Raw genomic sequence first — 18,074 nt, forward strand, 5'->3', positions numbered from 1 at the left:
ATTTTAATACAAGGAAAAAAATAGACTAACCAGCCAATTTTTAACAATTTAAAGAGTATATAGTTTAAAAACTGTCTTAAAGTTATACACTTTTGAACAGCGGTACCTAATAAGTTTTACTGTACTGTATTTTACTGTAACAGATATCAAACATCCATAGTATTCCAGGTATCAAAAAATTCAATGAGCACAAGTCATATATTATAGGATACCTGAACAAAACTGTTGAATCTTAAAGAGCAGGTCTGGTTTAAAATAAAAACTTATTTTATAGCACTTTATGGTTTACTTTATGCATTTTTATTTAAACTGAAAAGTCCCTTGAAATAAGTAAGACAGATATTGCCTTTATACAGTTAAAGTTTATGGAGGTGAAAGACTTGTTTCACCAATAACAGAAATGGAACGAAGATCAAATTCTGACCAACTCCAGAAGGCTTTCAACTACATTGCCTTCCTTACTTATTATAATTAACAAGCTCACTGGTTCCAGAGAGTTCAGTATTTCAGAAACTAAGCTCATCAAACAAATTATTCAAATCTTCAGAATGCCTACCTTGAGACACTTAAGCAAAGAAGGCAAGAGAGGCGCTTGAGAGAGCTTATGCTTCCACGGGGGTTGCAGTCTTATGACATGCCCCAGTAAGGAGAGGACAGGTAAACGAGTAGCAGCTTTGCCCACATATTCATTAATTTTGTCCATGAGGTGCTAAAAATGGAAAAGACAGTTTATTTTATTCATTTAGGCAAGAACTAATACATGTAACACTATTAGAAAAGGATGGGTTCTTATTTGCAGTCTTCAAGTGTCTAAATCATTCTAACTTGCTTTTTGATGCAAAAGCTGAAAAAGACAAAAAAAAGAAAGAGAGAGACAGAGACAGAGAGAGAAGAGACCACAACAGAGTCATGATTAAAAGTATTTTTTTCTTTGACTTTTATTTTGGGGACCTATCTCATATTTTAACCCCAAACAAGCATCATGAATCAGAATAAACAAAAATGACAAAAATATAAAATTTCTCCAGCAAAAACTGACACAAGTAGCACATTATTAGAATTCTTTAGAAAGAATTATAAAGTATTCACACACTCCAAATCACAAAGTTCCAAATTTTATGAATACAAAAAAGATTTTTATATTCTCCCAACCAAAGAAAGGGGAAATAGGTATTGATATAGCAAAATCCTCCTTTGCTATCCTATCCTTTGGCACTAGGTTTAACAAATGACTTCACAGATTTAATGCATTTATAAATTTTTCTCAGATAAGAATCTTTGCATACAAAATTATGAAAAATTGAATTTACAAACAAGATGATTTATTCTTCACAGAAGATTTACAAGATTCCTCCAAATAGCAAAGTCTATAGTGCATTTTAAATGCTTTTAGACAACTTTTTGATAAATTTACATTAAAAAGTTATTCTTAAAGGTAGTTATATTGGACATAAGTTGCAGAGCTTTGTGATATGCCTAATGTGAAACATTTAATGTACTGAATACAATAACGATGACAATAATAGCAACAAACATTTATATAGCACTTATTACATGTCAGACCTTGTGCTAAGGTGCTTTACAATTATTATCCCATTTGAGCCTCAAAACAACCTTGGGAGGTGGATGTTATAATTATCATCCCTATTTTACAGATAAGAAAACTGAGGCAAAAAGAACTTAAGTGATTTGTCCATGGTTGTATGGCTGGTATGTATCAGAGACTGGATTTGAACTCAAGTCTTCCTGATTCCAGGCCCAGCACTCAATCCACTGTGCCATCTAAAAATTACATCATTATTTTATAATTTCATCAATGTTCTACTATCAAATATGAAGAAATTACCTTATCATGAGGCTCTTGCAATGTAGTCAAGATGCGTAATACCTGTTGAGAATTGGTTTCCAGATAATAATCCACCAATGTGTTTACAAGCATAGGACCACGGTCTAAATAAACAGAAATATGATTTAAATATGGCTTTCTTTATTAAATACCTTAAATACATATTTCAATATCTTCCAATGTGAAATATGCTCTAGTCTATATTTAAGTTGTATGAATAACTTTGTGGCAAGTTATCATCTAAAATTGTATGAAATTTATCCTACTTCAATTCGGGTCATAAACCAATTTCTAGTTTTTTTAAACTCTGAATTGAGTAAGTACCTAATTGTTTTCCCCCATAGCCTAAATCCATAAAGATCCTAAGTTTATAATAGAGATTTTAGAGATAGGGTGTTTTCTCCAGATTAGCGCTAAAAAATGAATCTGGGAATAAACAAAAAATTTTACTATTCACATTGGTTACTTACCAGAATTGAGATTCTCTTTAAAGACAGTTGTTATGTCATCTAACACACCCAGAGCTGAGGAATCCAGCATGGAGAGGAGTTCACTAATATTTGCTTGCTGTGCCATTATCTTATATGTATGTGCTCTTGCTAGTTTTGGTACACACATTAAAATTTCCACAGGTTCTTCATTTGTGCCTCTACCAGACTGGGGAAAAAAAAAGAAAACTATTCATATGTAACAGTACCACTGCCCACTAGCTCCACATTCCCAAATGATTATTAAAACACAAAGTAGAGAAGAGAAAAACTATAATCACTTTTTCACATGACACTAAGGTCTATGTGATTTCATTCTTGTCGATTTTATGACCAAATTATTAATTCTAGTTAATGAAATAACTAAAAACACCATAAGTGTTAGAATAGTGAGTTACTGACAAAAGAAATTTATAAATGAACAAATTTCCCCTTGGACAATTAATAGAAGTGGATAGAATATTGGGATTAGAGTCAGGAAGACTTATGTTCCTGAGTTCAAATACAGTCACAGACACTTAAGAGTCATGTGCCTTAGACAAGTAACTTAATCCTATTTGCTTCAATTTCCGCATATGAAAATGAGCTAGAATAGAAAATGGCTAACCACTCTACTTTCTTTACCAAGAAAACCTCAAAATGGGGTCATAAATCATTTGAAAATACTGATAAATGACTGAACAACAACAACAAATTTTCCTTTAATATCTATTTTAGCATCTGTGCTTGGGTTCACTATTGATTAGAACACTAATGCTACTGAGACCATAGTTTCAAATTAACTGAGTCTACACATTTTTTTCACACTTCATATTTCCCTCCCTTAAACCTCTTCAGTCCTTTCAAAACACATCTGTTGCTGGACAAAGGAGACAAGACAAGAAGGTGAAAAAATCTCAACATTCATACCTTATCAAAAGTAGAACACATAAAAGACACATATTATAGGAGTCACCACAAATATCTATAATCATACATGCCTGCTTTAATCTTTAAAGTTGTCTGGTACCAATTATTTCATCTCATACAGGTTTGTTAATAATAAAAATATAGCCACCATATGTTGCAATGATTCTAATTAGCCAAGAGTAAATGGCTAAAATGTTAACAAGTAAGTTGCTTTCAACATCATCTGATTCTAACGTTAAGTTGTAAAACAGTCAGTTGTAATTACTGCAACTAATGTAGTATTCCATTGCAATGATGTTAATCCAAGAGCCCAAATTCTTTAAATTTTTAAGCAAAAACCTTGTGACACTCATTGGTTTGCTCCTCTGGAAAAAAAAAAAAAAAGCTTAGAAGCCAAAAAGTCAATTAAAATATTTAGATGTGTTCATGACTACAATCAAGATATGGGAAGAAATGTAAACCCACCTAGAAACAGTAATCACAAAGCCTTAAATCATTGAATTATTTAATCAATTTTTTTAAGACTCCATTGCAGAAATGGTTCTAAAAAAGCAATAACTCCATTATAAATGGAGTACAAGACTTACATAACTTCTAGGTCATTCATTTCTATTCTGAAATGTTACACAGGAGACTTGGAAAGAGTTGCCAAAAAGGCATAATTCAGGAGCCAAGGAAAAAAAAAATCTTACTCAAGTCTTCTAGAAATTTCTGAAATGGGGACTTATTTTTGCTTTCACCAAAACAAGCACTTGGGTAAAGCATGAAGAGATCAGTTTTTAATTAAAAAAAAAAAAATCTACAAACTTAGAAACAAACTGGGTAGTTCAAATCAGTTAGCCTTGACTATAGTAGGCAAGATAACTGGATGCTTGCCATCTTTGTTTAGGGTTTTGCTAATGTTTCTCTGTGCTTTAGGAGTGAACATATTCAGAAGAAATTGACAGCATTTCCTTTTGATTTCTCATATAAAAAAGATGTCCTCAAATTTAATTTAAGGATGATAGAATTACAATACAAACAGCACTGAGCAAACCAATGGATACTATCAAATCAAGGAACCATAGTACATTAACTGGAAAATAATCCTGAGATTTACTCAAAAAAGAAACAAGATCTTCATCATCATAATATTCAATTTTGAGGGTAAAGCATTTATAAGCCTGCATGTTTAGTTGCCAGGGATAAATGCTGTGCCACGTAATAGTCATTTCAAAGTATCTTAAGTAATGGTTCAAAGATTACTGAAATTTGGATAAAAAACTTTTAGAAATGAAGCTTAAGAATGCCAGATAATCTTAGACATCTAATCCTTGCTAACTAGTCCCAAAATATAACTAAATCAGAAGATTTTCCTAGCCTTCAAATTTTTCAAAGCATAAATATCTAAACTTGATGCATCTCTGATTCTAAATACTACAAACACGGATTTACATTGCTGAATACCCTAAAAGAATACAATGCTTTTTTTGGTTTTGGTCCCATTTCTGCATTCTCAGATACTAACTTTAAAAGCAGAACATCTGCTGAGCATTTCAATAAAGTAAACAAAGCCAGCCAATAAAACTTTTATGTCCAAAATACTTACAGAGTATAGTAACCAAGGAAAAAGGTGAATTTTCTTTTCTGTCTTAATAAAAAACTAGTATAAAAATCAGCTGAATTTCCCTGTGAAGTCAAAAGCATACAATATTTCAAAAAGCTGATTGGTAAATGCCCTGGTCACACAAGAATCTGTAATTCACAGATCATACAAAAAAGCCTGGTATTTCAAGGGCTTTAAACTTAAAACCTGATGACTATAGACTTGAAGGATTTTAAAAATGAAAAGCACTTTATGGGTCATATAGTCCAAACCTTTTATTTTACAGAAAAGGAAAGTTGAGACTCAATTACAGAAAATGGAAGGTCTTTAGACTCTAAACAGGATGCCCATCCCATTAAACCCCACAAACAATAATTATTTATTTTTAAAATAATATTTATACCCCTGGAAATGAAGGACTTTATTATATTTTAATATTCTTCTCATAGCTACTGAGTATATATGCTAAGTCTCAGAGATTGAAAAAAAGACAACATAACAAGTAACTTGTGACTTGATCAAGATTTTTACCTATTTGTTTAAGAATTCCATAATTGAAGGATACTAAAGTCTAGTACCCAAATACAATGACACTTGTACTCTTAGCCACTTATAATTAAATAATAAGATGCTAGTAGTTCAAAAGAAAATGGTTATATATCATGAATAACTCAACAGTAAATCAAGAAATATGTGTGTATGTATGTATATGAAATATTCTTTCAGATCAATAAACTTCTCTCAGCTGTTTGAGAACACCAACTTGGAGGTAGAATACAGGGGAAGCCAAAAGTCTACATTCTAAGTTAGTAATGTGTTTACATATCTGAAAACAGTGTTAAAAATATTTTAGGTACACTTTAAGTGAGTAGTCAAAGTTGCAGGTAAGTGATTAACTTGGAAAATCTGACAATGTTACATTATTATTTCTGAACACTTAGCTCATCTAATTACAGCATTCTGTTCAACTCAAGTAGCCCCCATCTACTACATATTCACAATGTCTACAGGAACAGGTCCCTTGCACTTAGGTTCAGATCTTATTTTTAAGCCCTGAGTAAAAAAGATGTGAAGATCATGTGCATTATCTAACACTTAGCCCCAGCTAACACTTGTATATATAAAAATAACTAGGATATTTTACTGATCTTCATTGTACTAACATATGTTGCCCCACATATATAATATAGACTAGAAAAGAAATAACTCCACCCAAACTTTAAGAGAAGGAAGGTAAAGTTAAAAGTAGGGTAGAAGTTCTGCTTAAGGGAGGTGTTTAAATCAGTTCTAAAAAGATAAACAAATACAACTCCTGTTGTCTATAAAGTTTTTTATGTCACTTAATTTCTTTCAAAATGTTCCTTTTTGCTCCTGAAAGATCAATAGCTAGGTTAAAAAGTCAAATGTAACTAAGCTTCCTACTCATAGAAGTTTTCTAATTAGAAACTGATTTTAGATAATTTTTTTTATAGCTATTTATTTACAAAACATATGCATGGGTAATTTTTCAACACTGACTTTTGCAAAACCTTCTGTTCCAAAATTTTCCCTCTTTCCCCCACCCCCTTCCTTAGATGGCAGGTATTCCAATACATGTTAAAATATATGTTAAATCCAATACATGTATACATATCCATATAGTTATTTTACTGCACAAGAAAAACTGAATCATTTTAGATAAATTTTAATGAAATGAGATATTTGTGTTTTGCAAATTTTAAAGCACTATTTTTAATATATCCTCTTTGCAAACCTTAAACTACTAAATAAATGTTAACTATTATTTTAAATATATCCGCTTTCTATCTCATTCTCAAAGCCCTCCTTCAACTGCTTTCCCTACAATGCACTCCATCACAACCATTTTACACTTTTATAAAACATTTATTGTCTGATTCTCCATTTGCTATTATATAATGCAGTTTACTATGTACTTTTTTGTGTGGATATGGGTGGGTGGCTATTTATCTTGTTTACCTATTCAAATTGCAAACTAAAAGTTAGAAACTATTTTCCATATAAACTCGTCCCTATGATATCTAACTAGATACATAGCTGGTATCCAAATACAAATTTGTTAATGAATTTCTTTTTGGTGCTTTTTCATTCAATTTTTAGAAATCTGATTTTTCCCATTCCAAAAGAATTAAAGCTAAAAATTAAAGCATTTGGGCCAAATGTTCTCTGTAAATTAAATGGAAAAATGGATTGAGTTTTAAGTTAGTTATTTGTCATCTTGTTGAATATTCAGATACAATTTCTATTAGCATTCTTAATACTTAAAAATTTGTGATTTTGTTGTTATGAACTCTCTCTTCATTGATTTAGACTTCAGCCTCTCCACAGCTATATAATGATTTCAAGAATTTCTCTGACTGACAAATTCAACACTTTGTAGCCAATCTGTTTGTGAGCATCAGTCTCAACTAGTAGAAAATGTCTTTTTTTGAATCACAGAAAAATAGGAGGCTTGAAAATGGAAATGACAAAACTTAGGGAAGTTTCTTTGACAAAAAAGTGAAATGTTTTCATCTATTTTCACAGGGGGCAACTAGGTGTCATAGTGGATAGAATGCCAGCCTAGAGTCAGGAAGACTCAACTTCCTGAGTTCAAATCTGGAGACAGACACTTTCTAGGAAATCACTTAACCCTATTTATCTTAGTTTCCTCATCTGTAAAATGAGAAGGAAATGTAAAGCACTCCAGTATCTTTGTCAAAAAACAAAACAAACAAAAAAATACCAAATGGAGTCACGAAGAAGCAAACATAACTGAAAACTACTCAAAAACAAAGATTTTCATAGGATCACAAATTTTAAGGTAGAAAAGATCTCAGATGCCATCTAGCCCAATCTCTTCATTTTACAAATGAGGAAACTGAGGCCTGGAAAGATCTAACTAGTACTAAGAGATAACATCTGATCCTATAATCTATCTCAAAATCCAGTGTTCTTTTCACTGTACCACAGCACTTTTCTTAGTCTACAATCTACAAAATATATATAAAGAGCAGAAATTACTAAGGTAATAACAAGCTTATTACCTCATAAGTTCATCACTATCCACCAGAGCTTACTTATATGAAGGTAATAAATGTCACAACATTAACAATACAGAATGACTTATATTAGCTAATTAACAGCATGAATATTCATGCCAAATACAACTTTCCTTCTCAGCTCCTCAAAATATATACACACTATTCTGCTACAGATGACACTCTTACTAAAATGGTCAGCAATATTAGACCAAATATAAGATCATTAAGACTACAGTCAACTCTAAAATAATGTCTAAAATGGAAAATACACTCCCCCTTAGTGGAGGAATTGAGCCAAAACTGACATTAAGCATTTTGCCCTCATTTACCCCAAATGAGAATGACAAAACATAAGATATTTATGTTCTACCTGTTCTATGGACAATAAGTACTTCAGTTTCCAGTGCTCTCAACCTGGTGTCTTTCATGATCTCTAAAGAAAAAGAAAACACTACATAAGTATACAAAACTAATCTTATAATATAATATGCTCACAGAATATTAGAGTTGGAAGGGACCTTAGAAGTCATCTACTCAAATAAGTCTAAAATTTCAAGTGACAGCCTTCTAAAGAGTAGAAATCAATTAATGTGCCCCCCCTCCTTGCCTCCAGTTTCCTCTCATCCAGACTAAATATTCTGAGTTCCTGCAACCATTCATCATGACATGTTTTCCAGACCCTTCAATGCTCCTATGATTCTTCTTTGGACAAAATCTAGACCTTCCTAAAATAGGACAGTCTAAATTGTTTAAAGCTTAAAATACTGTCTTGCAAATGTAGAGTGTAATAGGACCTATGTTTCCTTTGATCTAGATTTTACTTCTCCTAAGATTATTAATTTTTTGTCCTCTCATGTCACATTGCTGACTTATCTTCTCTCCCCTCCTCCTCTCCCCCATCTCACCACTTACCAAATGAGTTAAGCCCTGAGGGGCTCTCACTTCTGATGTCTGGCACAGTGAAGAGTGAGGATTTTGACTGAGGCACTATACCCACCAGACTGTAATGCAGGTATCTTAAGGCAAGTTCAGGGAGGACAGAAATAGCCTATGAAGCAGAAGGGCAAAAGCTTACTTGGTGTATATTTATTTAATATGAATTAAACCACTGAAAGTGTGGCTCTACGAATGATATTCTTTATTTACCTAGCAATGAAGACCAGTAAGTTAGAAGCAACTAAGTTATTTAAAAAATAGCCAATCTTAGTCAAAACTAGACTGTTGATCTTTTACCAATTTAACTTTATTAATCCAGCTGATAGAAAAGATTGTACATCAAGGTTAAACAGACATTTTCTGGTAATCAAAGGAACAATTCTCCATTAGTACATTATGTGCAGAAATTATTCTACAAAGCTATGGGTAGGTCCATTTCAGTAGGTTAGACAAACAATTAGAAGGACCTAAACCAAGGTCTCTAAACCTAGTAGATAACTAGGATTAGCATACAAGACTTCAAGTCTTTAAGAAGCTTAGCTGCTTAGCCTAGTGAGTCAAATAGATTCCCCAATTTATATTTATTCCCAGTCCATATTATCAACCTAAAAAATTTGCAACAGAAGGATAATTGTGATCATTCATATACCACACCCAAATCTTTTCCAGTTTTCTCTCCTACAATCCTAACCACGTATTCTCCTAAAACTTTCTACTGGAACTATCCACCACTATCAATTTCTGCTCTTTCCTTATTTTCTTAATGTAGTTTCCTCTACCTAGAAATGTTCTTTACATTCTAACTTCTGCCTATCGTTTAAGGTCTAGCTCAAATGACATCTTTACCACAAAGCTTTTCTTGATTTTTTTTCCTTCTAGCAATCTCTTCTTCCTTTTAATTTTTACATCCCTCCTCTTATTGCACTTAATGCATATTCACATTACATTCTGTATAATAATCAATGCCTTATTCTGCTCTACAAGAATAAATTTCAAAAGTCAGAAATGTTGCCAATCTTTGAATTCCTCATATTCTGCTCTACAAGAATAAATTTCAAAAGTCAGAAATGTTGCCAATCTTTGAATTCCTCATGGTATGTAACAGAACAAGCACTCAATTTGTTCAACTGGTGAATTATAGAAATTAACTTCAACAGGAAAACAACTATTTCAGAAGTTCTTAACCTTTTTTGTGTCATGGACCGCTTTGGAAGTTTAACAAAGCTTACAGACTCCTTCTCAAATGTTTTTAAATGCATAAAAAAATACAAAGAATCATAAAGGAAGCTAATTATAATGGGATAGTTACAGATTTTAAGAAAAAATTCATGAACTCCAAATGAAGAATCCCTGAACTCCTTATTGACTGCCTGTAAGACACTGAGCTGGATCTTAGGGATTTGGGGAAAAAAAGACAATGTAATACATTGTCTGTGCCCTCAGAAACTTGTATTTTACTTAGAAGACAACAATATTATAATTTAAAATATGAAACTATAATAAAAGATGTAAGCAAAGCAAAACCAAAAAAAAAAAAAAAAGGAGAGGCTGGAATAGATTGGGGAAGAACAACAAGTTATCCACTTTCAAAACAACCTCATATGGGTTTCATTTCTGGGGTTCATGAGTGGATTGTTTTCATATCTGAACACAGGGTAGATATGAATTCTAAGCTATTCATATGTGACCTTAATATGAATTTTTTTTTAAAAACTGGGTTTTCTCTTTAGTGTAGGCTGAAAGTACAACTCAAAATTCTAAGCTCAAATAATACATCAACTTTTCCCCAAATTAGGGATTGTAGGCATGTACCACCACATCACAGTATGAACTTGTAAAGTTTTTTTCTACATTCTTATCTACGAGATTGTTGTTTGTCCTTCATTCTTAAAGAAGACCATGACAACAAGGAAATGATACCATGACATGCAAATGAATGGAATTTAACTGAGGGAGAGCTGTGCCAAGTTACTTGCCTTACTTTCCCCTCTAGAGCCATCTGGATCAAGATGACTGGAGATAGCCCTGGATTTTTCAAGTGCATAAGTAACAGCTATGAATTTGAACCTATCAGTTATCATCTGCAGTTGAAAAAAAGGATCTAAAATGCCCTTAAAAGTATTCTAGGTGGAAATCCTGCCTTAGAACTCTCAGGATTCAGGGAAGAAAGTTTCATATTTTCCCTAGAAAGAGCTATTTGTCAAAGTTAACAGTACTTAAAAAAATCATTTTGAGGTAGTGTGGGACTGGTTTTACAAATAAAAATACAAGTTATAAATATGAACTTTATCCTTCCCCAAAACTGTTTCTACTCTCTTGCTGAATATAAATATTAAAGAGCTATTCACTTGATGAAATGGGTTAAAGTATTAATACAATGGAAAAGAAGATAAAGTTACTCTATTATGTTAATATTTTTATTAAAGGCCAAGGCAAATTTGGATATACTATGGTTATTTGTGTTGCACAGTGTGTACAAAGTTCCCTCACATTTTTCTTTAACCAAAAAAAAGCAAAAGCATATGCTATCATTTGCCCTGATTATATTCTGAATGATACCAAGTATCTTGAACAGCACTGAATGATCTAGGAAAAAGAGAGAAAAAAAAAAAAAAAAAAAAGAGAACACTACTTGCCAGGGAGAAAAACAGCTGTTAGTTAAACCTGCCAAAGTCTATGGTCATGTGTTGTCTCTTCAGCTGTACTACCTTCCAAGGTCACATTAATAGAGGCAGTAGAGAGCTTCAACTTACTAATTTCTAGGTTCAACAGTATACATGCCACTTTAGTCCAGTAATCAGATACAGCTTTGCTCCCTATTTTGTGAATTCAGAAATACATTCCAATCAACTGTCTCAAGAGGCAGAAATGACTATTGTAAGAAAGATTTATTTAGCATTGTCTTCCCTGAGTCAGACATAAGAAATCCTGGAGATCTTATAGGATATCCATGGGATCAGAAATGTAACTTGTCATTTCATCAGCATGTTGAACATATACTTGCGAAGTACCATGGGTGCCAAGGTTAATGACCACTAAAGAAAAAGAGTTGAAAGCAAGATACAGGAAATGCTAAGATAAATGCTTGGTTTTAGGTTCAAACAAAGAAGAAACTCAATATTATATAAATCTTGAAGAGTTGTTGTACAACATTCAAATACGCCAAAAATGGATTGGTTTTCCTCATCAGTGTACTGCAAAATTTGACAATTATTTAGAAGCTGTGAAACAGATCCTATTCTCCAAAGTCAGACACTGAAGTTCTTCAGTATTAAAAATATGATTTTTAAGTGGCACCATGTTTAAAAATAAGGAGAATAACAAAAAAATTAATTGCTAGAGATAGGGTATATCATCTTTTAGGCTATGGTCTTAAGCAAAATGGTTTAGTCATGGTAGTCCATAGGCCATCTTTATACGAAAGCTGCCAGCTACAAACCAATTGGGGACTTTCCAGTATGCTAGTCATTCAAGAAATTAATTTATGCTTATCAAAGCTTACCAATCTTAAAAAAATATTATATCAGAAGTTATTACTAAAAAGATGGATTAGGAGTACAATGTATACTTGCTTCTTTAATCTAAAGCATTAGAAAACTTTACTTCTAAAAATGACTATAATAATATAACATGAATACACTTCTGTATCTTTACATTACACTGTGTGAACAGCTAAAGTCAAAGCAAGTAGTTATGGATTATAGTATGCCTGAACACATTCCTTTCCCTAAATCTGTTGCTATTTATCTTTTATCTTTTCCTATACCCGATCTGATACATGAACATCGAAAATGCACCTTGTTGCTCAAACCCAAGATGAGATTATTATTAAATCATCATTCTATTTGCTTTATAAGACCCTTACCAATGGGTTTGAATAACTATCATGCCTGGCATTTGTCCAAGTAATGTCTTTAAGAGGAGAATATGGAAATGCAATGATGAATGCCCTCCTCACTCATCTGACACAGAAGCACTCTTTACTTTTGACTCCCTCTTCTGCTTTTTATTGACACTGAGACCCCTATACAGCAAAAGACAGGATTACATGAGTAAAGGATATGATTTTGTGAATTTTTATTGACAATTAGCAATGACTACTAACTTAATAGCATTTAGATTCTAGAGGTTTACAAAGGCTAATTTTTTACTTATTTTATTATCTTGAAATAACCAATAGTTATTAAAATTAACTGGAAACTGGCAAATATAACATCGTTTGGGATTAGGCTTGCTTTCAGGTCAATTTAAATGGGAACATCTATATTTGCTCATTTTTGCTTCTGTGCCCTTTGATATAAAATGAAAGTCACATACCTCTGTCCAGCAAGTCATTTGGGCTACATTTTGGCTCATTGTGGAAATCTGATTTTAGGAAGGTCACTGACAAGCTACAAAATAACCAGAAAGATGGGGGAACTCAAAACCACACATGCCATATGAGGAGCTATTAAAGAACTTTGGGATGTTTTGCCTAGAAGATTCAAGGAGATGATGATTGCTTTCTTCAAATATTTGAAAAGCTATATGAGGGGGAAAAAAGAGTGGAGGTTGGGGGTCAATTTCTTTTGTTTGGCCTCAGAAGTCAGAACTATGATAAACTCTTCCCGAGAGTAAGGGAGGAAAGAAGTCACAGGAAGGCAGATTTCTTCCTAGTAAGAGAAATTCCATAACAATTAGAGATGGGATGCCTTAGGAGGGAATGGTCTCCATCACTTAAGGTATTTGAGCAAAGGCAATTAGGGTATATCATAAAAGGCAAAACTTTTCAGAAACCAAAGAAAGACAAGATGACTTCTGATGACTCTTCTAATTCAGGTTTTTAAAAACTGCATTGTATTAACTTTTGCATACTTAAGTATGAAAAAGGAAACTATTCTTATAAGCACTTCTCACATATAATTATACTCCTAATTCCTATGAAAAAACAATCAGTCCCTTAAAAAATATACTAAAAGAATATATTAAAGAAAGGAATAAAAGGAATTCACAAATTAGTAAGAAAAAAAGTTAAGCAACAAGATTTTATAGAAGTTCAGAAGAGTGAATTTTTCTAAGCTATTAAATATATAAAAATATCACCAACAGGTAAAGTCTAGATTAAATATTATAAATCTATTAGCATTTTGATGGGGCAAGCCAGAATTGGGGACTTCAAGTCAAGAACTCAAGAAGCATTTATTAAGCACTTACTATATGTCTTGCAATGTACTAAGTGCTAAGGATAAAAAAGCAAAACAGTTCCTGTTGTCAAAGAGCTCATATTCTGGCGAGAAAAACAATATGCAAATAACTGTACACAGAAGAAACAGACAAGATAAACTGGAAGTAACCTCAAAGAAAAGACATTGGGGTGGTATGGAAATTGACCAGGAAGGGCTTCTTAAAGAAGTCAGGGTTTGAGCTGAGTAGAAGGAAGCCAGGGAAGACAGGCAATGAGGAGGAAGAATAGATCAAAGATGAAAGGGAGCCTGTGAAAAGGCAGGGAATCAGGAGATAATTGCTATGTGTAAAGAATAGCAAAAGTTCCAATTTCAGAAAAAAATTAAAATTACAGAATCTGAAAGGGACCTCTTTGGTCCAATACTCTTCTATTAAAGATGAGGCCAAGGAAAGGTTAGGTGATTCAACAAGTTCACACAGCTTAATAACCTTCAAAAATAAACTGATTTATTTTATTGCAAGGTTTCCAGTATGCCACTGGATTAAGACTCTCAGGTACATATGCACTTAAAAGAGCACTATTAAGAGTATACAACAGCTTTAGTCCACTGTGACAAGGAAATAAAAATTGTACCTTGGCAATTTCCTAGAGGAATCTGAGATAGTGTTAGATTCCATCTAACACCAAGGTTAAGATAAGTTAAAAAAAACAAAAACAAAAACAAAACAACAACCAAAAAAAACCTTCATTCACAGTACTCTGCATGCAACAGTCTCTTATTAAATGTTTGCTGAATGAATGAAAATCAAACTAAGATTTCTTGAATATTTATATCCAAGTACCATGCTATATAAATTAACCTACATAAAAAGAAAATACAAACTGAAAAAGAAGTCATGAAATTGCCACTGTAGGATTATTGGAAAGCTATTAAGTTATTCATTTGCCCTGATTAACTGATGAAATTGTGCAGTTTCACTGCATAAATGAGGCACTTAAGCATCAGGGGCTTTCCTAGTAATACACTGCATAACCAATACACCATATATACCAGAACTCTGTTTTGATATGTCAGTGAGAGTTCAATGATTCACATGATGAGACAGTTTATGAGCTCTCAAATCTAGAATGAACAGGTTAAGGAAGCTGACAAAGGCATTTTAACTAAGGGTTTAAAACACACCATGTGCTTCATGCCACCAAGAAATGCATGAAGCAAGAAAAGCTGACATCATCTGCCTTCTCAGAAATAACATACTATAGTTGTTTTGTGTTTTGTATAAGATATTAACTTTAGTAGGTATGGAGAAAGTGGTATTTTCCATTTATATCTACTATAAATACCCCTTAAGTTTACACCAGGTGGTTATAAGAAGATTCTGTAGCTCCCCAGGGCAATAGCAAAGAATGTTTCAGTGTTGAGTAGCCTCATTTGCCTGATGCATGACTGTTAAAAGCATATTTCCCTACACAGTCCCAAATCAGTTTATCCATTTGCATATTCAAGGTTTATTTAGGGATGTTCAATTTAAGGATCACAGGTGTTCACTGAATAAATCAAAGAGTTCTCTGGTTTAATGTAGCCTCCTGAAATTAACAATTCTTTTTAGTCAGGATGTGTTTGAATTGGGAAAACTACAAGTTTATCCCAAGAGTACAAAATATAAAACATCTCAAATTAAAATACTTCATATAATAGCAATTATATATCTTGACTATCAAAAGTCCAACACAAAAGCTTATTTTGTCTTGAAGAAAAACATTCTCTGGGATACTTATCTATAGAAGCTAAATAGTTTGAACTATTTATATATACCTTTCTACATTAAGTTCTTTATACTTCATGTCAACAATTATAAAGTGCCTATGACCTGCTAGGCAATGGGGATACAAGGAAGAAAAAAAACAATCTCCATTCTTATAACTAAATAGGAGGTATCCAACATGTGCACAAGTAAGTATAATAAAAGACTGGGCAAAGGAGGCATCCAGATCTAACCTGTTAAAAAGGTACTGGATGTTTTCAACATATTACATACTTACATACATAACACATAATACAATGTTTATGATAGTGTCATTTTATGCTTTTGGTGAGGGAGTAGCCTATTTCTCATGTTAACAGACAAGAACCCCCCCCCCCCAAAAAAAGAAAGAGAAATCCAAAAGATTAAATAACTCCATCTTCTCTGAATGACAAGAATAAAATATGGACATGAGGGAATGAATGAGCTACATTTAGGAACTAGAAAAAGAAAAGAATCACTGATACTACAGTAAAATTCTTTATCACTGCATGCAAAGAAAATGCTTTTTAATAAAGCAGCTACCTCCAGTAAGCAGTCTCTTCACCCTCTGTTCCCTTAAATGAATGAATGGGTGACCTGTGGTTGGTCCGAAGTCACTGCAAATAGCATTTTAAGTATTACTTGTTCTGACAGTTACCTTAACGTCATCATCAATTAACGGGCAAAACCACTTGTCCTCTCGGGCCTCAGTTTCCTCATTTGACAAATGAGGGATTAGACTAGACGATCTCTAAGGTCTCTTCCAGCTTTAAACCCTGTGAATTCGCTGAAGCTCCCAAAGTGCAAAGCACTCAATTAAGATAAATCTCAACCGAGGCAAAGTGTAGGAGGAAGAGAGAAAATGAGGTTCAACTAAGTGCAACAGGACACTTAACCTCCCTCCATTCATTCTCTCTTCGACCCTTCCAAGAGGCTCTTTCCCCTCATCTTCCCTTGAAAGAGTCAAGAGCCCCGATCTCCTCAGAGAAGCTGTGGTGTTTCCCCGCCCCCCCCCCCCCCCCCCCGGGGAAACTATCACCCCACGAAGTGGAGAGGAGGCGGTGCAGGGAAAAGGGCCCATCATCTCAGGGCTCCCCCTGGCCGCCGGGCCTGAGGGATGAGGGGGCCCGGGATCAGGCAGGGTCCGAGGAGCAATCCAGGGGGCCCGCCCCCCCGCTTCCTGAGAGCTGCCAGTCCCCGCAGGGCCCGGCCCCCGAAGAGAAAGAGAGGAGGAGGAAAGAAAGGAGGGAGGGGGCCGCTAATGAAGCCCCCTGCTCCCAAACGCCTAGCACCAGCGCCCCCTTCTCCTGCCAGGACCCTCCCCGACAAGCCTTCCCAAGCGCGGGCCGTCCCAGGGGTCCCCGGTGAGGAGGAGAAGAGCGACACCCTTATACTCACCCACCGCCTCCTCCCCCTCGGCTGTTTACCTCTCACAGCTCCTCCAGCCTACAGGGCGCCGCCATCTTGGCCGTACAGCGCCCCCCTCCCCCTCCCCTCCTGGGTCGCGTGCTGCAAAAGCCTCGGAGACCTCCGCCACAGAAAAGAGTCCCCGGCTCGCTGAACCATCCCCTCCTTTCCCCGCTCCCCCCCGGTTACTTGTGGGTATTTACCATGGACGTCCTCCGAGCGATAAACTCTCCACAGAAGGTTAAGAATACCTATCTGTGGGATGGGAATGTGTCTAGGAGAACTAGAGTGAGCATAAAAGTGTGCTGGGGGGCGGGAACCAGCGGAAGGATCGAGAGAGGAGGCCACGGTAAAGTCTTGTGACTTTGAAGGCGGCAGAAAGAAGCGCCGGCGCTGCGGGAGGAGCCACGAGAAATGGGGCGGGGGGGCGGGGGGAGTGGCGTCACGTGACGGGCTCTTTCCGAGGTGGGGGCGCTGCTCCGGAGGGATAAACATGTTCCTTCGGCCCGGGCGTGGTTTGGGCTATTTTCTGCCATTCTGTTTGTTTGGCTTTTTCCTCGTTTGCCTCCTGCTGCGTTGTAGGATTACTTGTGGAGACCCTGTTCCCGAGGGAAGCGGGGGACCCAGGCCAGGCGCTGCTTGTGACAGGCCTGGTTTGGAAGCTCCCCCAGCACAAAAATATCTCTGCTCTCCGCGTTTTAAAGGTAGCGTCAGGCACGGAGCGTTTAATTCTCCTAGCAATCCCTTAAAATAGAGCGCTTTCCTGGGGGAAGAAGAAGACTTGCACCATGCGGAAGCGAAAGAACCGGGACTGGCGCCCAGATACCTTTGTTCAGCTTCCACAGCTTGAGGAGCCCTGTCAGACCATTTCCCCTCTCCTCCCTTCGGCGCACTGCGGACTCGTGCCCCGT

General features: G+C 35.2%; 1 protein-coding gene across 11 annotated transcripts in view; it reads right to left on the minus strand.

Moving 5' to 3' along the window:
* The window catches only part of TSC1 (TSC complex subunit 1), a 40,023-nt gene extending 22,542 nt beyond the window's left edge, over positions 1-17,481 (minus strand). Inside the window, exons 1-6 of one of the 11 annotated variants that reach the window (XM_031954886.1) lie at positions 17,155-17,260; positions 8,240-8,302; positions 4,832-4,911; positions 2,317-2,503; positions 1,847-1,950; positions 557-709 (exon numbers count right to left, since the gene is read on the minus strand). In XM_031954886.1, coding sequence (XP_031810746.1) covers positions 557-709; positions 1,847-1,950; positions 2,317-2,464 — 405 coding nt within the window. In that variant the 5' untranslated portion in view covers positions 2,465-2,503; positions 4,832-4,911; positions 8,240-8,302; positions 17,155-17,260. Of the gene's footprint in view, positions 1-556; positions 710-1,846; positions 1,951-2,316; positions 2,504-4,831; positions 4,912-8,239; positions 8,303-8,781; positions 8,876-16,414; positions 16,584-17,154; positions 17,261-17,366 lie in introns of those variants that run through there. The other 10 variants (XM_031954889.1, XM_031954890.1, XM_031954885.1 and 7 more) reach the window with 10 other exon arrangements.
* Positions 17,482-18,074: the final 593 nt, after the last annotated feature.

Source organism: Sarcophilus harrisii, chromosome 2 (genome assembly GCF_902635505.1).
Source record: "Sarcophilus harrisii chromosome 2, mSarHar1.11, whole genome shotgun sequence".
NCBI lineage: Eukaryota > Metazoa > Chordata > Mammalia > Dasyuromorphia > Dasyuridae > Sarcophilus > Sarcophilus harrisii.